Source organism: Physcomitrium patens, chromosome 26 (assembly GCF_059467195.1).
Source record: "Physcomitrium patens ecotype Gransden chromosome 26, ASM5946719v1, whole genome shotgun sequence".
NCBI lineage: Eukaryota > Viridiplantae > Streptophyta > Bryopsida > Funariales > Funariaceae > Physcomitrium > Physcomitrium patens.
Window position 1 is genome coordinate 10854189 of NC_143435.1, and position 16969 is coordinate 10871157.

At 30.3% G+C, this 16969-nt stretch overlaps 1 protein-coding gene across 3 annotated transcripts; it reads left to right on the forward strand.

Moving 5' to 3' along the window:
• Nucleotides 1-13046: 13046 nt before the first annotated feature.
• LOC112277742 (general transcription and DNA repair factor IIH subunit TFB1-1) lies at nt 13047-16753 on the forward strand. Of its 3 annotated transcripts, none has more exons than XM_090247887.1 (4): nt 13047-13379; nt 13600-13737; nt 14151-14360; nt 14582-16753. In XM_090247887.1, the coding sequence occupies exon 4, from the start codon at nt 14599-14601 to the stop codon at nt 16459-16461; it is 1863 nt and encodes a 620-aa protein (XP_090104013.1). In that variant the 5' UTR covers nt 13047-13379; nt 13600-13737; nt 14151-14360; nt 14582-14598; the 3' UTR covers nt 16462-16753. The 3 variants fall into 3 exon arrangements, with proteins under 3 accessions (XP_090104013.1, XP_024366194.1, XP_090104012.1); XM_024510426.3 differs by having other exon boundaries at nt 13050-13423; XM_090247886.1 differs by having other exon boundaries at nt 13067-13452.
• The last annotated feature ends 216 nt before the right edge of the window (nt 16754-16969 follow it).

The window sequence follows — 16969 nt, forward strand, 5'->3', positions numbered from 1 at the left end:
TTAAGATTTGATTAGAATTATTTTAGAATTAAATAAGATTTAATTAGTATTTAAGATTTTATTAGAGTTTTATGCAATAATAGAATTTATGATTTTATTAGAATTTGGCTTCAAATTAGGATTGAATATTTACTTAAGATTTATCTAAGATTTGATTAGGATTTTTTTATAATTTATTTATGATTTATATAAGATTTTTTTAAGATTTATGACTTCATTAAGATTTGATTGAAATTGATTTAAAATATCATTAGGATTTGTTGAAAATTAGATTAAGATTTGATTAAGATTAAATTAAGATTTGTATTTTTGATATTTATTTATGATTTATTTATTATATATATTTAATTAAGATTCATTTATTATTTCTTTATGTTTCTTTTGTAAATTCTTGAAACTTCTTTTGGATTTAACTAAAGATTGATAAGCATTGTTGTAATTCAATTAAATTTTGTTGAGGATTCTATTAGAGTTGTTAGGATCATCTTGTTGTAAGTTCCATTTTTCCTTGCACAACCAAAGGTCTAATATATTTTCAAACAAACTTCACGTAATACAATAACATTATATGATGTATTAATTGATGCTTGCCAACAAGGTTTTAGCACTCTTTATTGAGAGCATAAATCTCAAATTTTAAAAAAATCCTTCATAAATCCTAAATAAATTTTAATCAAATCCTAATAAACTTTATTCAAATTCTAGATCAAATCCTTATAAATTCTTAATAAATCTTAATCAATTTTTAAATAAAATCCTAATAATATCCTAATAAAACTCTAATAAAATCCTAAGCAAATCCTAGACCAAATATTAATCCAATTCTTAACCAAAATTTAATCAAATTTTAAATCTTAATCAAATTCTAATTAAATCTCAAATCCTAATAAAATTCTAAATTAAATCTTAATTAAATTCTAAAAAAATCCTAATTAATTCTTAAATCCTAAATCAATTCTAATCAAATCCTAAAATTTAAGCTAATTCTAATAAATTCCTAATTAAATTCTAAATCTAATATAAATCCTATAATAGATTGAAATTTCAATAAATAATGATTCAACTATTAATTTAAATTAAAAATTTACATACTTTTCAATACTTAAGTTAGCAATAAGTATAAATATTTTTTGAAGAAGATCAAATATATCAAATAGAAGATAATTCCTAAAATTTACTTAGGTGTTGGCCAGCCTCCTTGTCCAATCTTAAAGTTGATATTTTACAATCAACATCTCATAATTTCACTATTCAATAAATCTTAAATTTTATAAAATTATTAGAAGTTAAATTTATTACTTGTATGCAAAATTTTATTTCAATTCCACTAAGAGATTTATGGATATCTTAGAAATTCTTATTAGTCTTCTGAATCCCAATTCTCAAGACCTCAATATGTTTAACTTTCAATAAATTTTTAACAAGTTATTAGATCAACCTCAAATTTGAAAAAAAAATTAGACACAATAATTATTATTTTATCATAAAGTTTTACTTGTGAATCATTTATATACAATGATTCAAAAAATTATTTCAATGTTGACATATTTTAAAAAGAATAGTATATTATAGATGAATTGTAGTAAATAATGATACGTGGTTTATATAGCATATAAAATACTCCTTTATAGCTACCAAATGAGCCTTGTTTGAAAAGAATCCATTAGGTAATTACAGAGCTATGAACAATCTAATTTGTAGTATTAAAATATTTTTTTGAATGCGGTGTCTAATTTTTAGATTATATCAATTATTCAACATTACTGCATTCTATCATCATCAAATTTACTATGATAATATTATTACTAATCTAATGTCATCATTAATGCTTAATAAAAGTACCATTCTTAATTATAATTCATGGCACCGGCATATTCCAAATTACTACATTCTAGGACCTTTTAGAATCTTCTATAATTTTTTAAAATATTCTAGATACTTGTAGAAACTTCCATAATCTTTTAAGAAGTTCCATAGACTTCTTGAAGCTTCTTTAGACTTCTAGAAACTTCTATAGAAAGTACTAGACTTTTGTAACCTTTATTATAGTATAAATAGGAGTCTTTGGAACCACTTTTGTTATCAATCTCATTTTTTGTCTTTAATCTTGACATATTTCTTTGTTAGATTCTTGTATCTTTGACAACTCCTTGAATAATAATGAGATCTATTCCCTATTCTCTCCAAGACATCATCATCTCTACTCTTCTTTATTCTCAAAAATCTAATGGTCAAATTGCTTGTGAATTTAGCTGCAGTAAAGCTACTATCTCTAGGCTAGCAAAAAAAAGATACTTTTAATAGAAAGAATCTTAAATTAGGCAAACTAAAGAAGCTCATTGTAGTATATGAAAGGACAATCATTTGCCAAATCAACATTGAAAAGGATGAAAATGTTGTTGTGATTGCTAATAACCTTAATAATATTATCAATAATCTTGTATCAACTCAAAGCATTCGAAATATTTACAAAAAATGGAATATAAAAGCCACAGTGAAGAAAAAAAAGTCACTACTATCTACCTACTATTGAAAAAAATACTTAGATTTTGTTGTAAAGTATAAAGATTAGAAGAAGGTTATTTGGTCAGATGACACAAAAATCAACAAATTTGAGTCAGATGGCAAAAAGTAGGTGTAGAAATATGAAGTTGTATGGGATGGAATAGGATTGGAAGGATGGCAGAGGTTGAAGGAAAGATGGATGCCAAGCAATTTGTAGAAATTCTTGAAAAAAATATGCTCCATAATATTGAAGAATTTGGTGTTTCTAAGGAAGAGGTGATTTTTCAGTAAGATAATGATCCCAAGTATAATTCAAAACTAGCATGGAAGTGATTTGATCATCATAGAATTAAAGTAATGAATTGGCTTGTTTAGTCTCCAAATCTTAATCTTGTTGAAAATCTTTGGAAGCACCTCAAATTCTAACTCAATACCTAGAAGATAAAACCAAATGAAGTTTAGAAATTATGAAAAAGAATAGTTAGGAAATAGAATAATATTGAAGCAATTTTGTGTCAAAAGTTAATAGAAAGTATGCCTAAGAGGTTAGAAGCAGTTATCAAGGTCAAAAGAAGTCCATCAAAATATTCATATGTAATTGGATATCACACTCAAAAAAATGTTTTAATATTGTTCTAAATTAGATTGATCATAGTTCTACAATTATCTAATGAGTTCTTTTTGACTTGAGTTTATTTGGTAGCTGTAAAAGAGTATTTATTTGCTATATAAACCATGTGTCATTATTCATTAGAATTCATCTATAATATGTCATTTTTTTTAAATATGTCAACATTGAAATAATTTTTTGAATCACTATATTTCATACAATTGTCGAAAATACAAACTCTTTGAATTTTGTCAAAATCTAAAATCACTGGAAAATGTTCCTAAATTTGCAAAGTCTTTACAAAGTTTTTATATACTCAGATTACTTGAAATTAATGCTTAAATTTTTTTTTCTTATTTTCTTTTGAATCCCACTTTTCAATCATCCAAAGAATCTTAGAATTGCCATAGGTGTGGTTCTATGTCCTAGGGTCTAATTTTAATCTTGATTCACAACTAGTCTTCTTTGGATATCAATTCTTCATATTTTGAGATAATTTTTGCTAAAATCTATTTTTAAACTTTTCTTACATATACCTATTTTAATTACTTATTTTAATTAATTTAATTTGATTCATTTATGTCTCTACAAAATAAATAAAAATCTCTTTTATAAAAAGACAATATTAGGTCTACAGTTTTTAGCACCTTCTTATTATTTATCTTTATTTTTTATTAGGTTTTTTTATTATATTTTTCTATAATAATATCCATATTTTTATTTTTCAACATATGGTTGTGTTACCACTTAATATTGATTATTTTAATTCCTAAATTATTTGTAAGAGTTGGAATAGACTTCATAGATCTTTTGATAACCACAACAAAACAACACCAATATGTTATTGTAGCTACCAACTACTTAACAAAGTGGGTTGGATTGAAACCATTAGCATCAAAAGATTGTGAATATATAGTCCAATTCTTCTTCAATGAGATCATAATGAAGCATGCTAGTTCAATTAAAACTCTCATGAATAATAGAAATGAGTTTTGTAGTACTATCATAGATGTATTGGTAATATATTTGTACACTAAATATATGACTACCTCACATTAACATCTATAATGTAATAAATTAATAAAAAAAATTAATTATATATTATATGTACTGATCAAAAATAATGGCTTATATGATACTCATTAGCACATGCTGTTACTTGCAATAACTTTTGCATACTACATTAGTCTTTATTCTAATACCAATGTATCACCATTTAAATTCATTTATAGTTTTAAGCGTAGGTTACTAGTAATGTCTGCAAATGACTGTCATGGACAAGAATTTGATAAAATTAAATAAACAAATATAAGAAAATAGAAATAAAGAAGTATGTATATTAAAAAAAATCAGAATGGCTAATGCCTGAAGATAATAAAAAACTAGAGACTCTTGAATCTAGAATAGAAGCAAGAAAGGAGTTGACATGAGTGAAGAAGATTTTACTTTTACTTCTATATATAGTATCTAACTAAGAGATATGTGGCAATATTCTATAGAACTTCTAATATGTATTGACTTTATAGGACACATGCCTTAGATTACAAAGCAAGTTAACTATATGTGTACAATATAGTTAGCTTGTTCTTCAAGCTACCAACATGTAAGGTACATGGCTAACTTGTTGACCACTTTTTTAATCTAAAAAATCAATTATGAACATCTATGTAGTCAAAGTAGCATTTATAAAGCTTCTGTAGAAGATATTATAGAATTAACATATTTTTTCCTACTTTCAACTAATTATTGGTTTACATGTATATGTCCATGAGAATGATACATTATTTGTGAAGCAACTTGTGGACCTCAACAAATATATAGATTCAATGCTTAGACATCACACATATCTAATCAAATATATATATGGCAACATTGCCAAAGTATAAATGATACAAAATAAAGGCCATGATAAACAAACATATTATGTACAAAAGTTCAGAATAAGAAATCTATTTGCATATTACAAAGAGAAGCAATATAAAAAATGAAAAAAATTTATGGCAAAATTTATTGATTTATATGAAATCTCTACCTTTGATGTTAAATAACTTCTCTACTAACTCATATCTATTTGCACCAATACCAAATCCATCAACTTCATGGTTCTTATATTTAAATTAATACATTATAACTTATATGTTGATCTTACTCATATCAACTAAGTAGGTTGCAATATAGACTATATATCAAAGAAAACAAATAAGAGCACATGAGTGGCTTAGATTTTTATAGAAGTAGTCTTACACATGTAGGAATAAGAACTAGTTATAATATTAATCTTATATCAACTAGTGATGGCATAGGAATATGTATAGTTTAGGAATTATTATGTACTTAGCTCATCCACTATTTTAATATAAATAATTTTACATCCTACTAGAGTGGCAAGTATTTGAAGTTTACATTCTATCATATAAATGGATTTGATCCTAGTTTTTAAAGAATCTTATCTTAAGTTATTGTGCACATTTATCCTATCAAATGCTAATTTGTATCTAATATCTCTCAAGACTACCTAAGGTAGAACTTTGGCATATTAAATAATACTACATCATATGTTCTTTTTAATGGTTTTTTAATATATAGGATTAGTAATAATTTATTTTTTAAACCCTACAAGTAATAATAATAATGTAAAAATTGTTAAGAATATTAAATGTAATTGGTCTTTTTAATAACATTTACTATAGTTATAATAAATACTATAGCTACAATGTTTAGAATGTAGTAGGAAGAAACTGTTTATCTTCTCTTCTTCTCTTTATATATAAGTAAAATAACTACATCAATACATAGTTTTTTTAGAAACTCTCTCTCCTTTTATATACTTTCTTGTGTGTTTGTGTGTATATTTTTATATGTGTATGCATATTATTTCTAGATACTCTTGTATCTTTCTAAAACATTCTAAGCACATTATCAGCATGACCACTCCTATGAATTATTCATAATTCTTAAAAAACTTGTGTACACCTTGTCCTTTGCCTTCTCTTTGTTTTGTTTTGTTTTGGTTTGTATTGTATTGCCCTACTTGCATACTGTTTGCTATGTCCTATCTGCTATATCTTGCTAGCTACTACTATTTCCACATGCCTTCATGATGTTGCCACCACACTATTGCCAATTGCCACACCTTATCATCTGTAGTTACTATCGCTACTTATTGCTACTATCGCAGTCCACTATATATCCTTGTTTTTGTGAAAAAAGTAAAAATAAAAATTTCTAATTTTTTTGAATTTTTTTTATTTTAAATTCAATTTTATCAATTTATTTGACTTTAAATTTTAAGATGAATTTTATTCAAATTTTTTTACTTGATTTTATATTTTTTTCACAAATTTATTTATAATAAGTACTTTAACATCCTCAACTACTTCTACTATGTTTCCAACTATCACCACTGCATCCTAATATTTTCAAGCTCTTCTATTTTTACTATTAGCTATTGATGGAAATAATTTTCTATTATGGATAAAAATGACAAAAGAAAATTTATGTGTAGAACAACTCTTAGATGCCATTTTGTTTGAAAAATCTCCTACTATAAGTACTTCTATTTCTCTTGCTATCCATTGACAAGAACTTTTTTTTTTTTTTTCATCATCTTGTACTTACATTATAATATCAATATTTAGAAATAGAAGATTCAACCAAGCTTTGAAAGAATCTTAAATCCAAGTTTTATCATCAAAAGACCATTTTTCTTCTCCATGCATGTCATGATTGGACATATTTATATATCTTAGATTTTCAAAATTTAACTACTTTTAAGAATGAAATATATTATATTATCTTACAACTATAGTTGTATGAATAAAGCATCTTTGAAGAAGAAATAATTGAAAAAAATCCTCTATATTTCTTCTTACATCTATTGTGCTTACATTATAATATAAGAATATGAAATTTTAGAATCATCTTGATTTCATATCCTATCTATTTCTTGTGGAGAAACAAAATGAACTACTTTTCAATAATACAAAAGCTTGTCTGTTGGAACCATGGTTTTGGAATTTCATATACTTAATATTTCAAAGTCTAAGAAAAAACTATATAAATATGAAAAAGATGCTCATAAGTACCAAGGCAATCATGATTGTGACTATTTTCATTTATATAGAAAGAATAAATATTTTACTAATAACCACACTAAAAAATAAAAGTAGAGATGCATTCTTGTCATAAATGTGGCATGATTGGACATTTAGTATATGTGTGTTGCACTTTAGAGTACTTTGTTAAAATATTCTAAAAAAAATAAGAAACTTTGAATTGAGGCTCATGAAATTTGTACCATAGGTGCATCTATGGAATTAATGGCTATTGATGATTTAGAGGCTTATATGAATGATAATATGTCTAATGATGACTCAAATGATGCGCTCATTGATTTTGCAATAATAAAAATTATCCTAAAAAATAGACAATTTTTTACTAAAAAATCCTCAATTTAGCAAATTAGAAATTTGATGACTATGGCTAGAGCAAATGCATTTTGTTTCTAGGAAGGAATAATAATGGTAAAATTACTTGCAAGCTTTATCATAAAATATAAATAACCAATGTTTGCATCCTTAGTACATTAAAGTTTGTTTAACTACCAAGATGTATGTGCCAATGATTATAATATATCAACCACCATTCTAAATAGGCAAGAGATTTTGGTTCTTACATAAAACCATAAAATTGTTAAAAAATCCTTTGCTATGACAAATGGTTTATATTGGATTACAATTTGACCTTCTATTATATTTAATTTTGCATCATTTATCACAAAGAGTCGTGTTTCTCTCTAGCATGGATGATTGAGATATCAAAGATCCACATTATTTTTAAAGATAATTCCATGTATAATTGGGCATAATTTAAAACCTATAAATTTACATTCTATAGAATTATATTGTGTATGTGTGCAAGGTTTATTTTCTTAATTATCCTATCAAAACATTGCATATGGACAATATAAAAGAATTTATATCAAAGTCTTTTTAAGACTATTATATTACAACAAGAATTGAATTGATATATTATACTCTATATGAATATGTTCAAAATGGACTCATAGAGTCATTTATAAAGTATATACAATTCATTATCCAACCTTTCTTTCTTCAAGAAAATTTACCTACATCTATATGGAGTCATACAATTTTATATGATATAGCATTAATATGCCATTGTCCTTCTTTTCTTGAAATTATTACACCACAAGAGCTTATTTTAAGATATGTTCCTAATGTATTTTACATACAAATGTTTCATTGCCATGTTTGGATTCCAATACCAAAACCTCAATGATATACCATTGAAGTTCATTGATGAAAAGGCATATATATTGATTTTGATTCACCAAGTATTATTCATATTATTAATCTATCAACTGGTATATTATTATGTGCACGTTTTTAAAATGTCCTTTTTGAAGAGAATGTATTTCTATCTTTTTAAAGACAAGTAACTAATCAATAAAAAAAATATAGTACTTATATTTAGAGTACTAAAAATATTTACAATGAATCTTAATCCTCAAATATCTTTAGGTAAAATTAAAGTTGTCAAGATTTTATATTTAAAATGGATTGCAGATCAAATACCTGATGGTTTCAATGATGCGGCTTAGATTACAAGAGTTTCTATTAATGAAGCTTAGAATACACTTGTTTAGATTATCATACTACTAACTAATATACCTCAAGTTATAACATCAAAAATTAAAAGGACTTGTAGATCAAATAAGCAACCATGTAAGAAGAAGGCTATAACATGTATTAATTCTAATATTTTTTTCTATAAAAATTCTTATTAAACCTACGGGACCATTAGTTAATGATGATATGTTGATGCAAATTATATCTTCACCTCATGAAATAGAAAATCTTAATATTAGGAAGAATAAAATTAAGTTGAGTACAAAATTATTTATTCTATATTGTGCTACAAATAATATTTGAAATAGACCATCTATTAAAATAAATAAATTATTTACATGCATGATTGCAAAAGCTCTTTCTTATAAGAAAGAAGATCCTAAATTTCAAACTATTAAGGAAGGGATGTATTGTTCTGACTGCTTAAAATGAAAAAAATGCCATTGAGGAGGAGTATGCCTCTTTGCATAAGAAGAAAGTCTTTAGTCCAATTGTAGACACTCTTACATCTTGCCTTGTAGAATATAAGATAGTATTAGTATATAAGTAAGATGCTAAAGATCAAATAATCTGCTATAAAGCTCATCTTGTTGTCTAAGGATTTATTCAACTATTTGACATTGATTATGAATCTATATATTCTCTAATCATCAATTCAATTACATTCTAATGTCGTATCATGTAAAGTCTTGCTTGAGAATGTACCAGGCACTTGGTTGTAGAAAATAGAATAAAAATTGTAACAATAAAATCTTAACTCTAATAAAATATTAAATAAATTTTAATTAAACTTTAATAATACTAAACAAGCTTTAATCGAATTCTAAAGAAACCTTAAAGAAATTACAAAAGAAAAAATAAGAAATCTTAAAAGAGTTCAAAAGAAATCTACTATAAACTTTAAAAGAATCTCTAAAAAATCTTAAAAGAATATTAGAATAATAACAAATATATCTTAAATAAATCTCAATAAAATCTTAATTTAACACAAATTGAAATCCTAATGGATTTAAATCAAACCTTAAGCCAAATCCTAAACCTAAAACAAATTCTAAATTCTAAATCCTTAAAAAATCCTAAATCTTAAACAAATCTTAAATCCTTAATCTTAAATAAATCCTAAATCTTAAATCCTAACTGAATCTTAAATCCTATATCCTAAGAAAATTCTAAATCAAATTCTAAATCCTAATTTAATCCTAAATCCTAACCAAATCTTAACCAAATTCTAAATCTTAATCCAATCCTAATCCTTAGTCAAAATCTAACTAACTCAAACTAATTCTAGTTCAATTTAGAACCTCAATATCTATTGATTAAACTATTGATCTTGCTTAAAATTTTATATACTTCTTAAAAACTAAACTAACAATAAATATACAAAATTTGAAGATAATTACACTTACCAAATAGAAGAAAAATCCTAAAATCCACTTGGGTGTTGGCTGGTCTCGTACTCTAATTTGAATGTTGAATTTTTAGTGCCAATATCTCTTTTTTAAATCGTTTAATTATTTTCAAATTTCATATATATGTAGAAAATCAATTCTATTATCCTTAAACATAAATTTTACTCCAATCCAAGTGGTAGATTACTGAAGATCTTAGAAATCCTAACTGCCCCTTAAAGTCCAATATCCAAGACCTCTACCTACTTGAAATTCAATTACCTTCAATTCAACCATTTGATGAAGCTCAAGCTTACAACATAAACTTTAAATAAATAACTACATAAGTCTTCAAAATTTGAATTATAGATCTACTACCAAACTTACGAAATTCTCCAAAATCTAATATCCTTTTTATTTCTTAAATTCCAAAATCACCCAAAATTGCTATGACTTTGCAAAGTTCTTACAAATTCATTACACATTCAAATCTTTCAAAATCAATGCTTAAAGAAACCTTATTAAGTTTTTTCTCAAACTCCACTCTCTAATCTACCAAAGAACCTTGGAATTTCCATAGGTACTTAATTTTGTGCCTTGGAATCTGATTTTGACCCAAGTTGATAACCGGTCCTCTTCAAATATCAAATTTTTTCTTTTTGAATTGATTTTTGCTAAAATCAATTCTTAACTTCTTCTTAAATATAATCATATTCTTTTTTTTTCTAATTTATCTTATTTTGCCTTATTTTTGGCCTTACAAAATAAATAAAAGCCCACTTTATAAAAGATATCATTTACATCTTTAGTTTTATTTTCTTTTGGACTATTTTCTATCTTCTAGAATAATTTGCTACAATATTTAAAGTAAGATCTTCTATAATATAATAATTTCTTTATTCTTTTCACTTATTAGTTGTTTTATATCATAATACCAATATATTATTGGAATAGGAGTCCATCCTACTCTTGAAATGCATCTCATGGGTAAAATAATTGCATATTTGTATGGTTCTCTTAATGAAAGTATTTATATGAAAATTCTACTTGGTTTGAAAACAAGAACTCTAAATGCACTTGCTTTAGGATGTTATTATGGTATTAAATTACATAAGGCCATATATGGTCTAAAACAATCTAGATGCATATGGTATCAAAGTCTCCAAATTTATTTAATTACAAATAAGTATGTAAGTGATTCACTATTTCTTTGTTTATTTATCTAACATGATAAAATTGGTTTTGTAATCATCACTATATATATATATATATATATATATATATATATTGATGATTTTAATTTAATACATATTAGATCTGTATATATTACAGCTATTAATCTATTTATCCAAGATTTTGAGATGAAAATATTAAGAAAAATAATTTTTTATATTAATCTTCAAATTAAACATCTCATGGATGGTAGCAATTTTTTCTATCAAGTAATATATATTAAATAAATCTTATAGAGATTTAATATGATTGATACTTATCTATTATCAATACCAATGGTTGAATGTGGTCATGATGGTAATAATCCATATTATCCATGCGATGAGGAGGATGAAATATTAGAAGATCAATATTCATACCCCATAGCAGTTGGAGTATTTTTATATTTAGCTACATCTACAAGACTAGATATTACATTTGCAATTAGTGTTCTTATAAGACACACTACACGTTCAACACTACAACATTGAAATGGCAACAAATATTTATTATGTTATAAAAGAAAACATTGAAGACTTGGAAATATATTATACATAATTTATAAATCTAAAATTAGATGGATATTATGATGGAAGATATAAATCTTATATTGCAATAGCTAAATCTCAAACAGGCTATGTATTCCTAAGACATAAAGGAGTAATATCATAGAAATCAGTGAAATAAATTATAATTGCAACTTCATTCAACCATGCAAAAATTATTGTCTTACATGAAGCATCTCAAGAATGTACTTAGTTGCAATCAATTGATAAACTCATTTAGACAATCTATGGACTTTTATATGATGATTTTCTAACTATTTTGTATGAAGACAATAGTACTTATCTTACATAGATGCAAGTTGGTTTCATTAAAGGTGAAAAAATAAAGTATATGGATCCAAAATATTTTAGTTATATCTATGATTTAGTTATTGATCAAGCACTTAAGATCAAGAAAATTGAGTCTAGAAATAACCTTGCTGATCTCTTCACCAAAGCTCTCTCTTTGTGCAACCATTGTTGACTTACTTATGGCATTGGTATAGAACGACTTGCTTTTCTTGAGCAAGAAAGTTAATGTATTCTTTAAATAATTAAGAAAAATGATGTATTCTTTTTCCTTTGTCTATGGTTTTTGTTCTTGAATACAATAAGGTTTTTCTAGATAAGGTATTAATGAGGCAAGAATTGTTGATCATGCGAGATTATAGAAAAGTATAGATCATAATTCTATGTAAATTTTATATTATATAAATATTATGACAAGTAGGGAGGGGTGTTGAGAGTATTAAATGTAGCTCGCATTCTTCATAACATTCACTATAGTTACAATAAATATTATATCTATAGTCTTTAGAATGTAGTAGGAAAAAACTATTTATCTTCTCTTCTTCTCTTTGTATACAAGTGAGAAAACCACATCATTACGCAATTTTTTTTTAGAAGCTCTCTCTTGTGTGTGTGTTTTTGTGCGTGTACACATTACTTCTAGCTAGTCTTGTGTCTCTCTAAAAACATTCTCAACAAAAATAAGCGGCTGCCTCACCGACCGAACCCTTGCCCGAACGGCAATGGGTCCCGAGGCGGGCCCACGGTGGTTCGCCAGGACCCGCTGACGCCCAATGCTCGTGGGCTGTTACAGGAGTCCGGCAAGGAGGCCTCAGTGACGAGCAGTGGCGCGTTGTGTCGCGTTGCGTTGCGTTCGGATCCGAACGCGAGAGATGGACGACAGGATTATTGTTCTGGTGGAGGCCTCGATCACAGCATCAAGGACCAGCTCCTTCCGCGATCATTCATGTCACCATTCTGTGAATTTATAGTTCATTTGATATCATTTGATCTCATTCAGGAATCAAGTGGCGTTCATTTGCTTCATGCGGGCGCATGCTCAGAATGGGATGAGTCGAGGATTAAGGGCGAAATAGGGCGAATTAGCCATCGCCGCCTGAACGACGACTTGAAGGATATCGCTCTCCTGTCAGCTTCGCCTAATTCTGTCACCTCCTGGGTAAACCTAAGCTCTGGAAGTGTATTCAGAAGGATTTTATCAATGTAGGTCTGATTTGCCTCTACTTGTTCAGGTTCGCGGCGATTGATATTACTTCTTTGATTGATTCTGCATTGCAATGTGGTCATGATATGTGTCTCGGAGGTTTGCTTTTTTAGAGGAGACCCGCGCGTTGCAGAATTTCGACAACTTTATTAACCCTATTCTTCGTTGCAAGCAGTGAGCACGACTGTCTACACGCTGAAAGTTTCATGAAGGAAGGGCTGATTGAGGAGGATTGTAAGAGTTCTTGTTCTGATGAAAGGGGTGATCCGAAATTTGAAACAATCAGCTGAGCCGTCTTCGGTAGAGGAATTTGGTGAGATACAAATTTTCTTCTAAAAACCGCGTATACACGTAGGCCTCCATTGGTAATTGAAGAGTTAAGAACCCTGGATTTGAGGTTTAGGGTTTACTGTTGTACTTAATGACTTGAATGTTACAATTTCATTTTTCCGGTACGTAGCATTGCAGCAGAGTAGGAGATTGGTTATAATCAGAGTATTAGTGGCAATTCAGATCCGGAACAGCTCTACAGTCTTGATACACAGCTACGGAAGTTTATCTAAGCAAGACTTCAAACTGTGTAAGAACATACCTTAAGTGTCCCTGAATAGTGCAGCTTTAGTAGCTAGAGCGGGTGCAGAACATACAAATACTGCACTGCAACGTATATGTATGAATATGACGCGTGCAAGCGCGTTACGTGACGCAATCAAGTGCTTTGTGTAGGGATATCAAGAAGGGGTTGCCAAAGTGATGACCAAAAACTCTCAAGAAGAAGCTGCAGCCAGTAGAAGATCCAAGTAACGTGAGGAGGAAATGATAAGATCGTGCTTTGTTAGGGGAGTTGTGAAGGACGAACTGCCACTTGAGAAAACACTAATATAACAGAACATGGAATAGCCTTATTGTAGACGTACTACATCAAAGCGAGAAGAGGTTCGTTCCGAGTGGAAGTGTTGTATTTGCTGCATTAGATTTCTGTATGCGCATCGGAACCTGAAACTCCGTGAGAGGTTAGACATAGTGTTTTGTGGAATTCAGGTGAAGTTCGTGATTCATTTTTGGTTGCAATGCGGTGAAACGCTTGACAACCCGATTTTCAAGCCGCCTCTTGCATCGCGGCTCTATCACAGTTGCTGACATTGGTGGCCTGTCAGGATATCGGGTAGCAATCATGGAAATGGCGGCTGTAACTGTGCGCGCGAAATTTTTGGCCAATCCGAAGGACGTTGGCGTACCGGGAGTATTGATGATAAATGTGCAGGGACTAAAATGGACTCCGAATGATCCGACTGCGGGGACGGTCCTGGATGTCAAGTCCTCTTTCATAACCTCGCATCAATGTAGCAAGGAAGTCCCCAACAAGAAAGCGTTCATGAAAGTGACCACTGATGTTGAGGGCAGATCTTACATGTTCGAGTTTCAGAACTATGCTGAGCGAGCACCGGCGCGTGATGCTTTAAGCAACGTAATAGCAATGAATAAGGCTGGGGCCGGAGGCTCTGCTCCAACCCCGGCGTCTGCGTCCACTGCAGCATTGGTGAAGCCGGCGTCTAGTGGGGACCAGTTGGACCCTGCCGAGATGGGACGAAGGATGAAGCTCTTGCAGCAGGACCCAGACCTGCTGAAGCTTCATCAACAGCTTGTTGGTGGGAATATCTTATCAGAAGTTGATTTTTGGGCAACTCGGAAGAACTTGTTGGAAGACGAGCAGAGTGGAGTGCAGAAGCAACGGACAGGACTCAGAAGTGCCATGCTTGCAGATGTCCGCCCACTTACAGACGGAAGAACGAACAAGGTCACGTTTAACCTCACTCCAGAAATCATTCACCAGATCTTTGCAGAAAAGCCTGCCGTCCACCGCGCGTTTCTTGAGAAGGTTCCCTCGAAAATGACGGAAAGTGCATTTTGGACCAAGTATTGTCGGGCCGAATATTTGTACAGGACCAACAACCGCGCCGCAGCGCTAGCGGAGGCTGCCGAGGATGAGGATTTAGCCGACTTCACTAGGGATGACGATATTATTGCCAAAAGTGTCAAGCACAAGATTCAGAGGGTAGATCCTACGCTGGATATGGCAGCCGATTTGAACGATGATTACCTTTCTTTACCAGGACACGGAGTGCTTCGAGATGGAGCTAAAGAAAGTGTGGAGATGATCGAGGGTGGTAATCGAACTCGCACTATTATTCACGACATTAATCGCCATGCCGCCGTTGTTCTTGAAGGAACTCCTTTGGATACGGAGTTAAAAGATACGACCACGGTGGCACACGCTCTGGAAAGGGCACGACTGAAAGATGCTACTAATGAGGTAGCAGATCGGGGTGCTGACAAGCGTAGAACGGAGAGGATCATCAGTATGACAGAAATGGAAGATCTTCAGGGGCCTCCCAGTTCATCTTTTGTCCCTCTTACCATCCAAGATCCCAGAAAATATTTTGATTCACAGCAGGCCGCAGGGTTCGAAGAAGGAAGCGCAACTGGGCTGACTTCCATGTCTGCTGATTCAGCTACTTTGTTAAGTGTTTTCAAATCACAACTAAATAATTTTCAGGCTGGAAGACACAGGGACCCCGCAATCGCACCTGATCTAGCGTTCAAGATACTTACTGACGTCACCCAGCACATTGCAAGTTCGAGACATACCACGGGTACTGCAGCGGAGCGAAATATTTTAGACAGTTTGCCAAGGGCCACAAGAGACGAGCTTATGCAGCACTCCAACACTGCGAACGAGCTGCTTCGTCACTTCTGGGCTGCATACCCTCTGACGAACAAAGTACTAGCAGAGAAAGCAACCCGGTTGAAAGATGCCATGGCGCAGTTGTACAGTCGTATACAAAGTATGAAGGAGAGCGCTCCAGCTGATGTTCGGCATCAATTATCGAGGCTTCTGCAGCCGCTCTTTCAAACATTAGATGCTGCGTTTTCTCATTATGAAGGGGAGGCAGCCAAAAAGGCAGAAGCTGTAAAGAGAGCGAGAATCGCACAAAGACCCAATTTAAACATTCCTTTGGATGAAATGGCCAGCTAACCTCCTTAGCAATGAGAGCTTCAATTACGTCGATATATGTCATCTTGATATCCTGAGCGTCATACCGGGTTTAACACTTTTTTCAGACAAGCTGTCGGATTTTCGATGCGGCTATCCTTCAGCAGCTGAAAAATGCTCAGGAACAGATTGACGGAATGTAGAGAAATCCTATTTCTCAATGGATTGGCAGTATGTCTTATAATCCTCCAAGAACATTTTGAAGGCTTTGAAAAATGGGAATTTTATTAAATCTTTTGAACTAAATCGAAGGCATTTGAACTGTTCTGACTTATATACGGTCTTGATACACGAATTATAGCTGGGAGTAGGGAGTATTTTGATTCTGAACGGATCAGGTAGACGCTGCAGTCTATGTTTGCTTGTGGTGTTGAACCGGATTGTTTGTATGAGATATATTAGTTGCGTATTCTGAGTTAATTTTCGTGTTGGTGCAGTGGCGAAATACAGTTGAATATGAATATTCCAGAATCAGTTTAGTCAATAGTTT

Bases quoted from the DNA above. Each gene is read 5' to 3' on its own strand.
- LOC112277742 (XM_090247887.1), top strand. From the start codon at position 14,599: ATGGAAATGGCGGCTGTAACTGTGCGCGCGAAATTTTTGGCCAATCCG.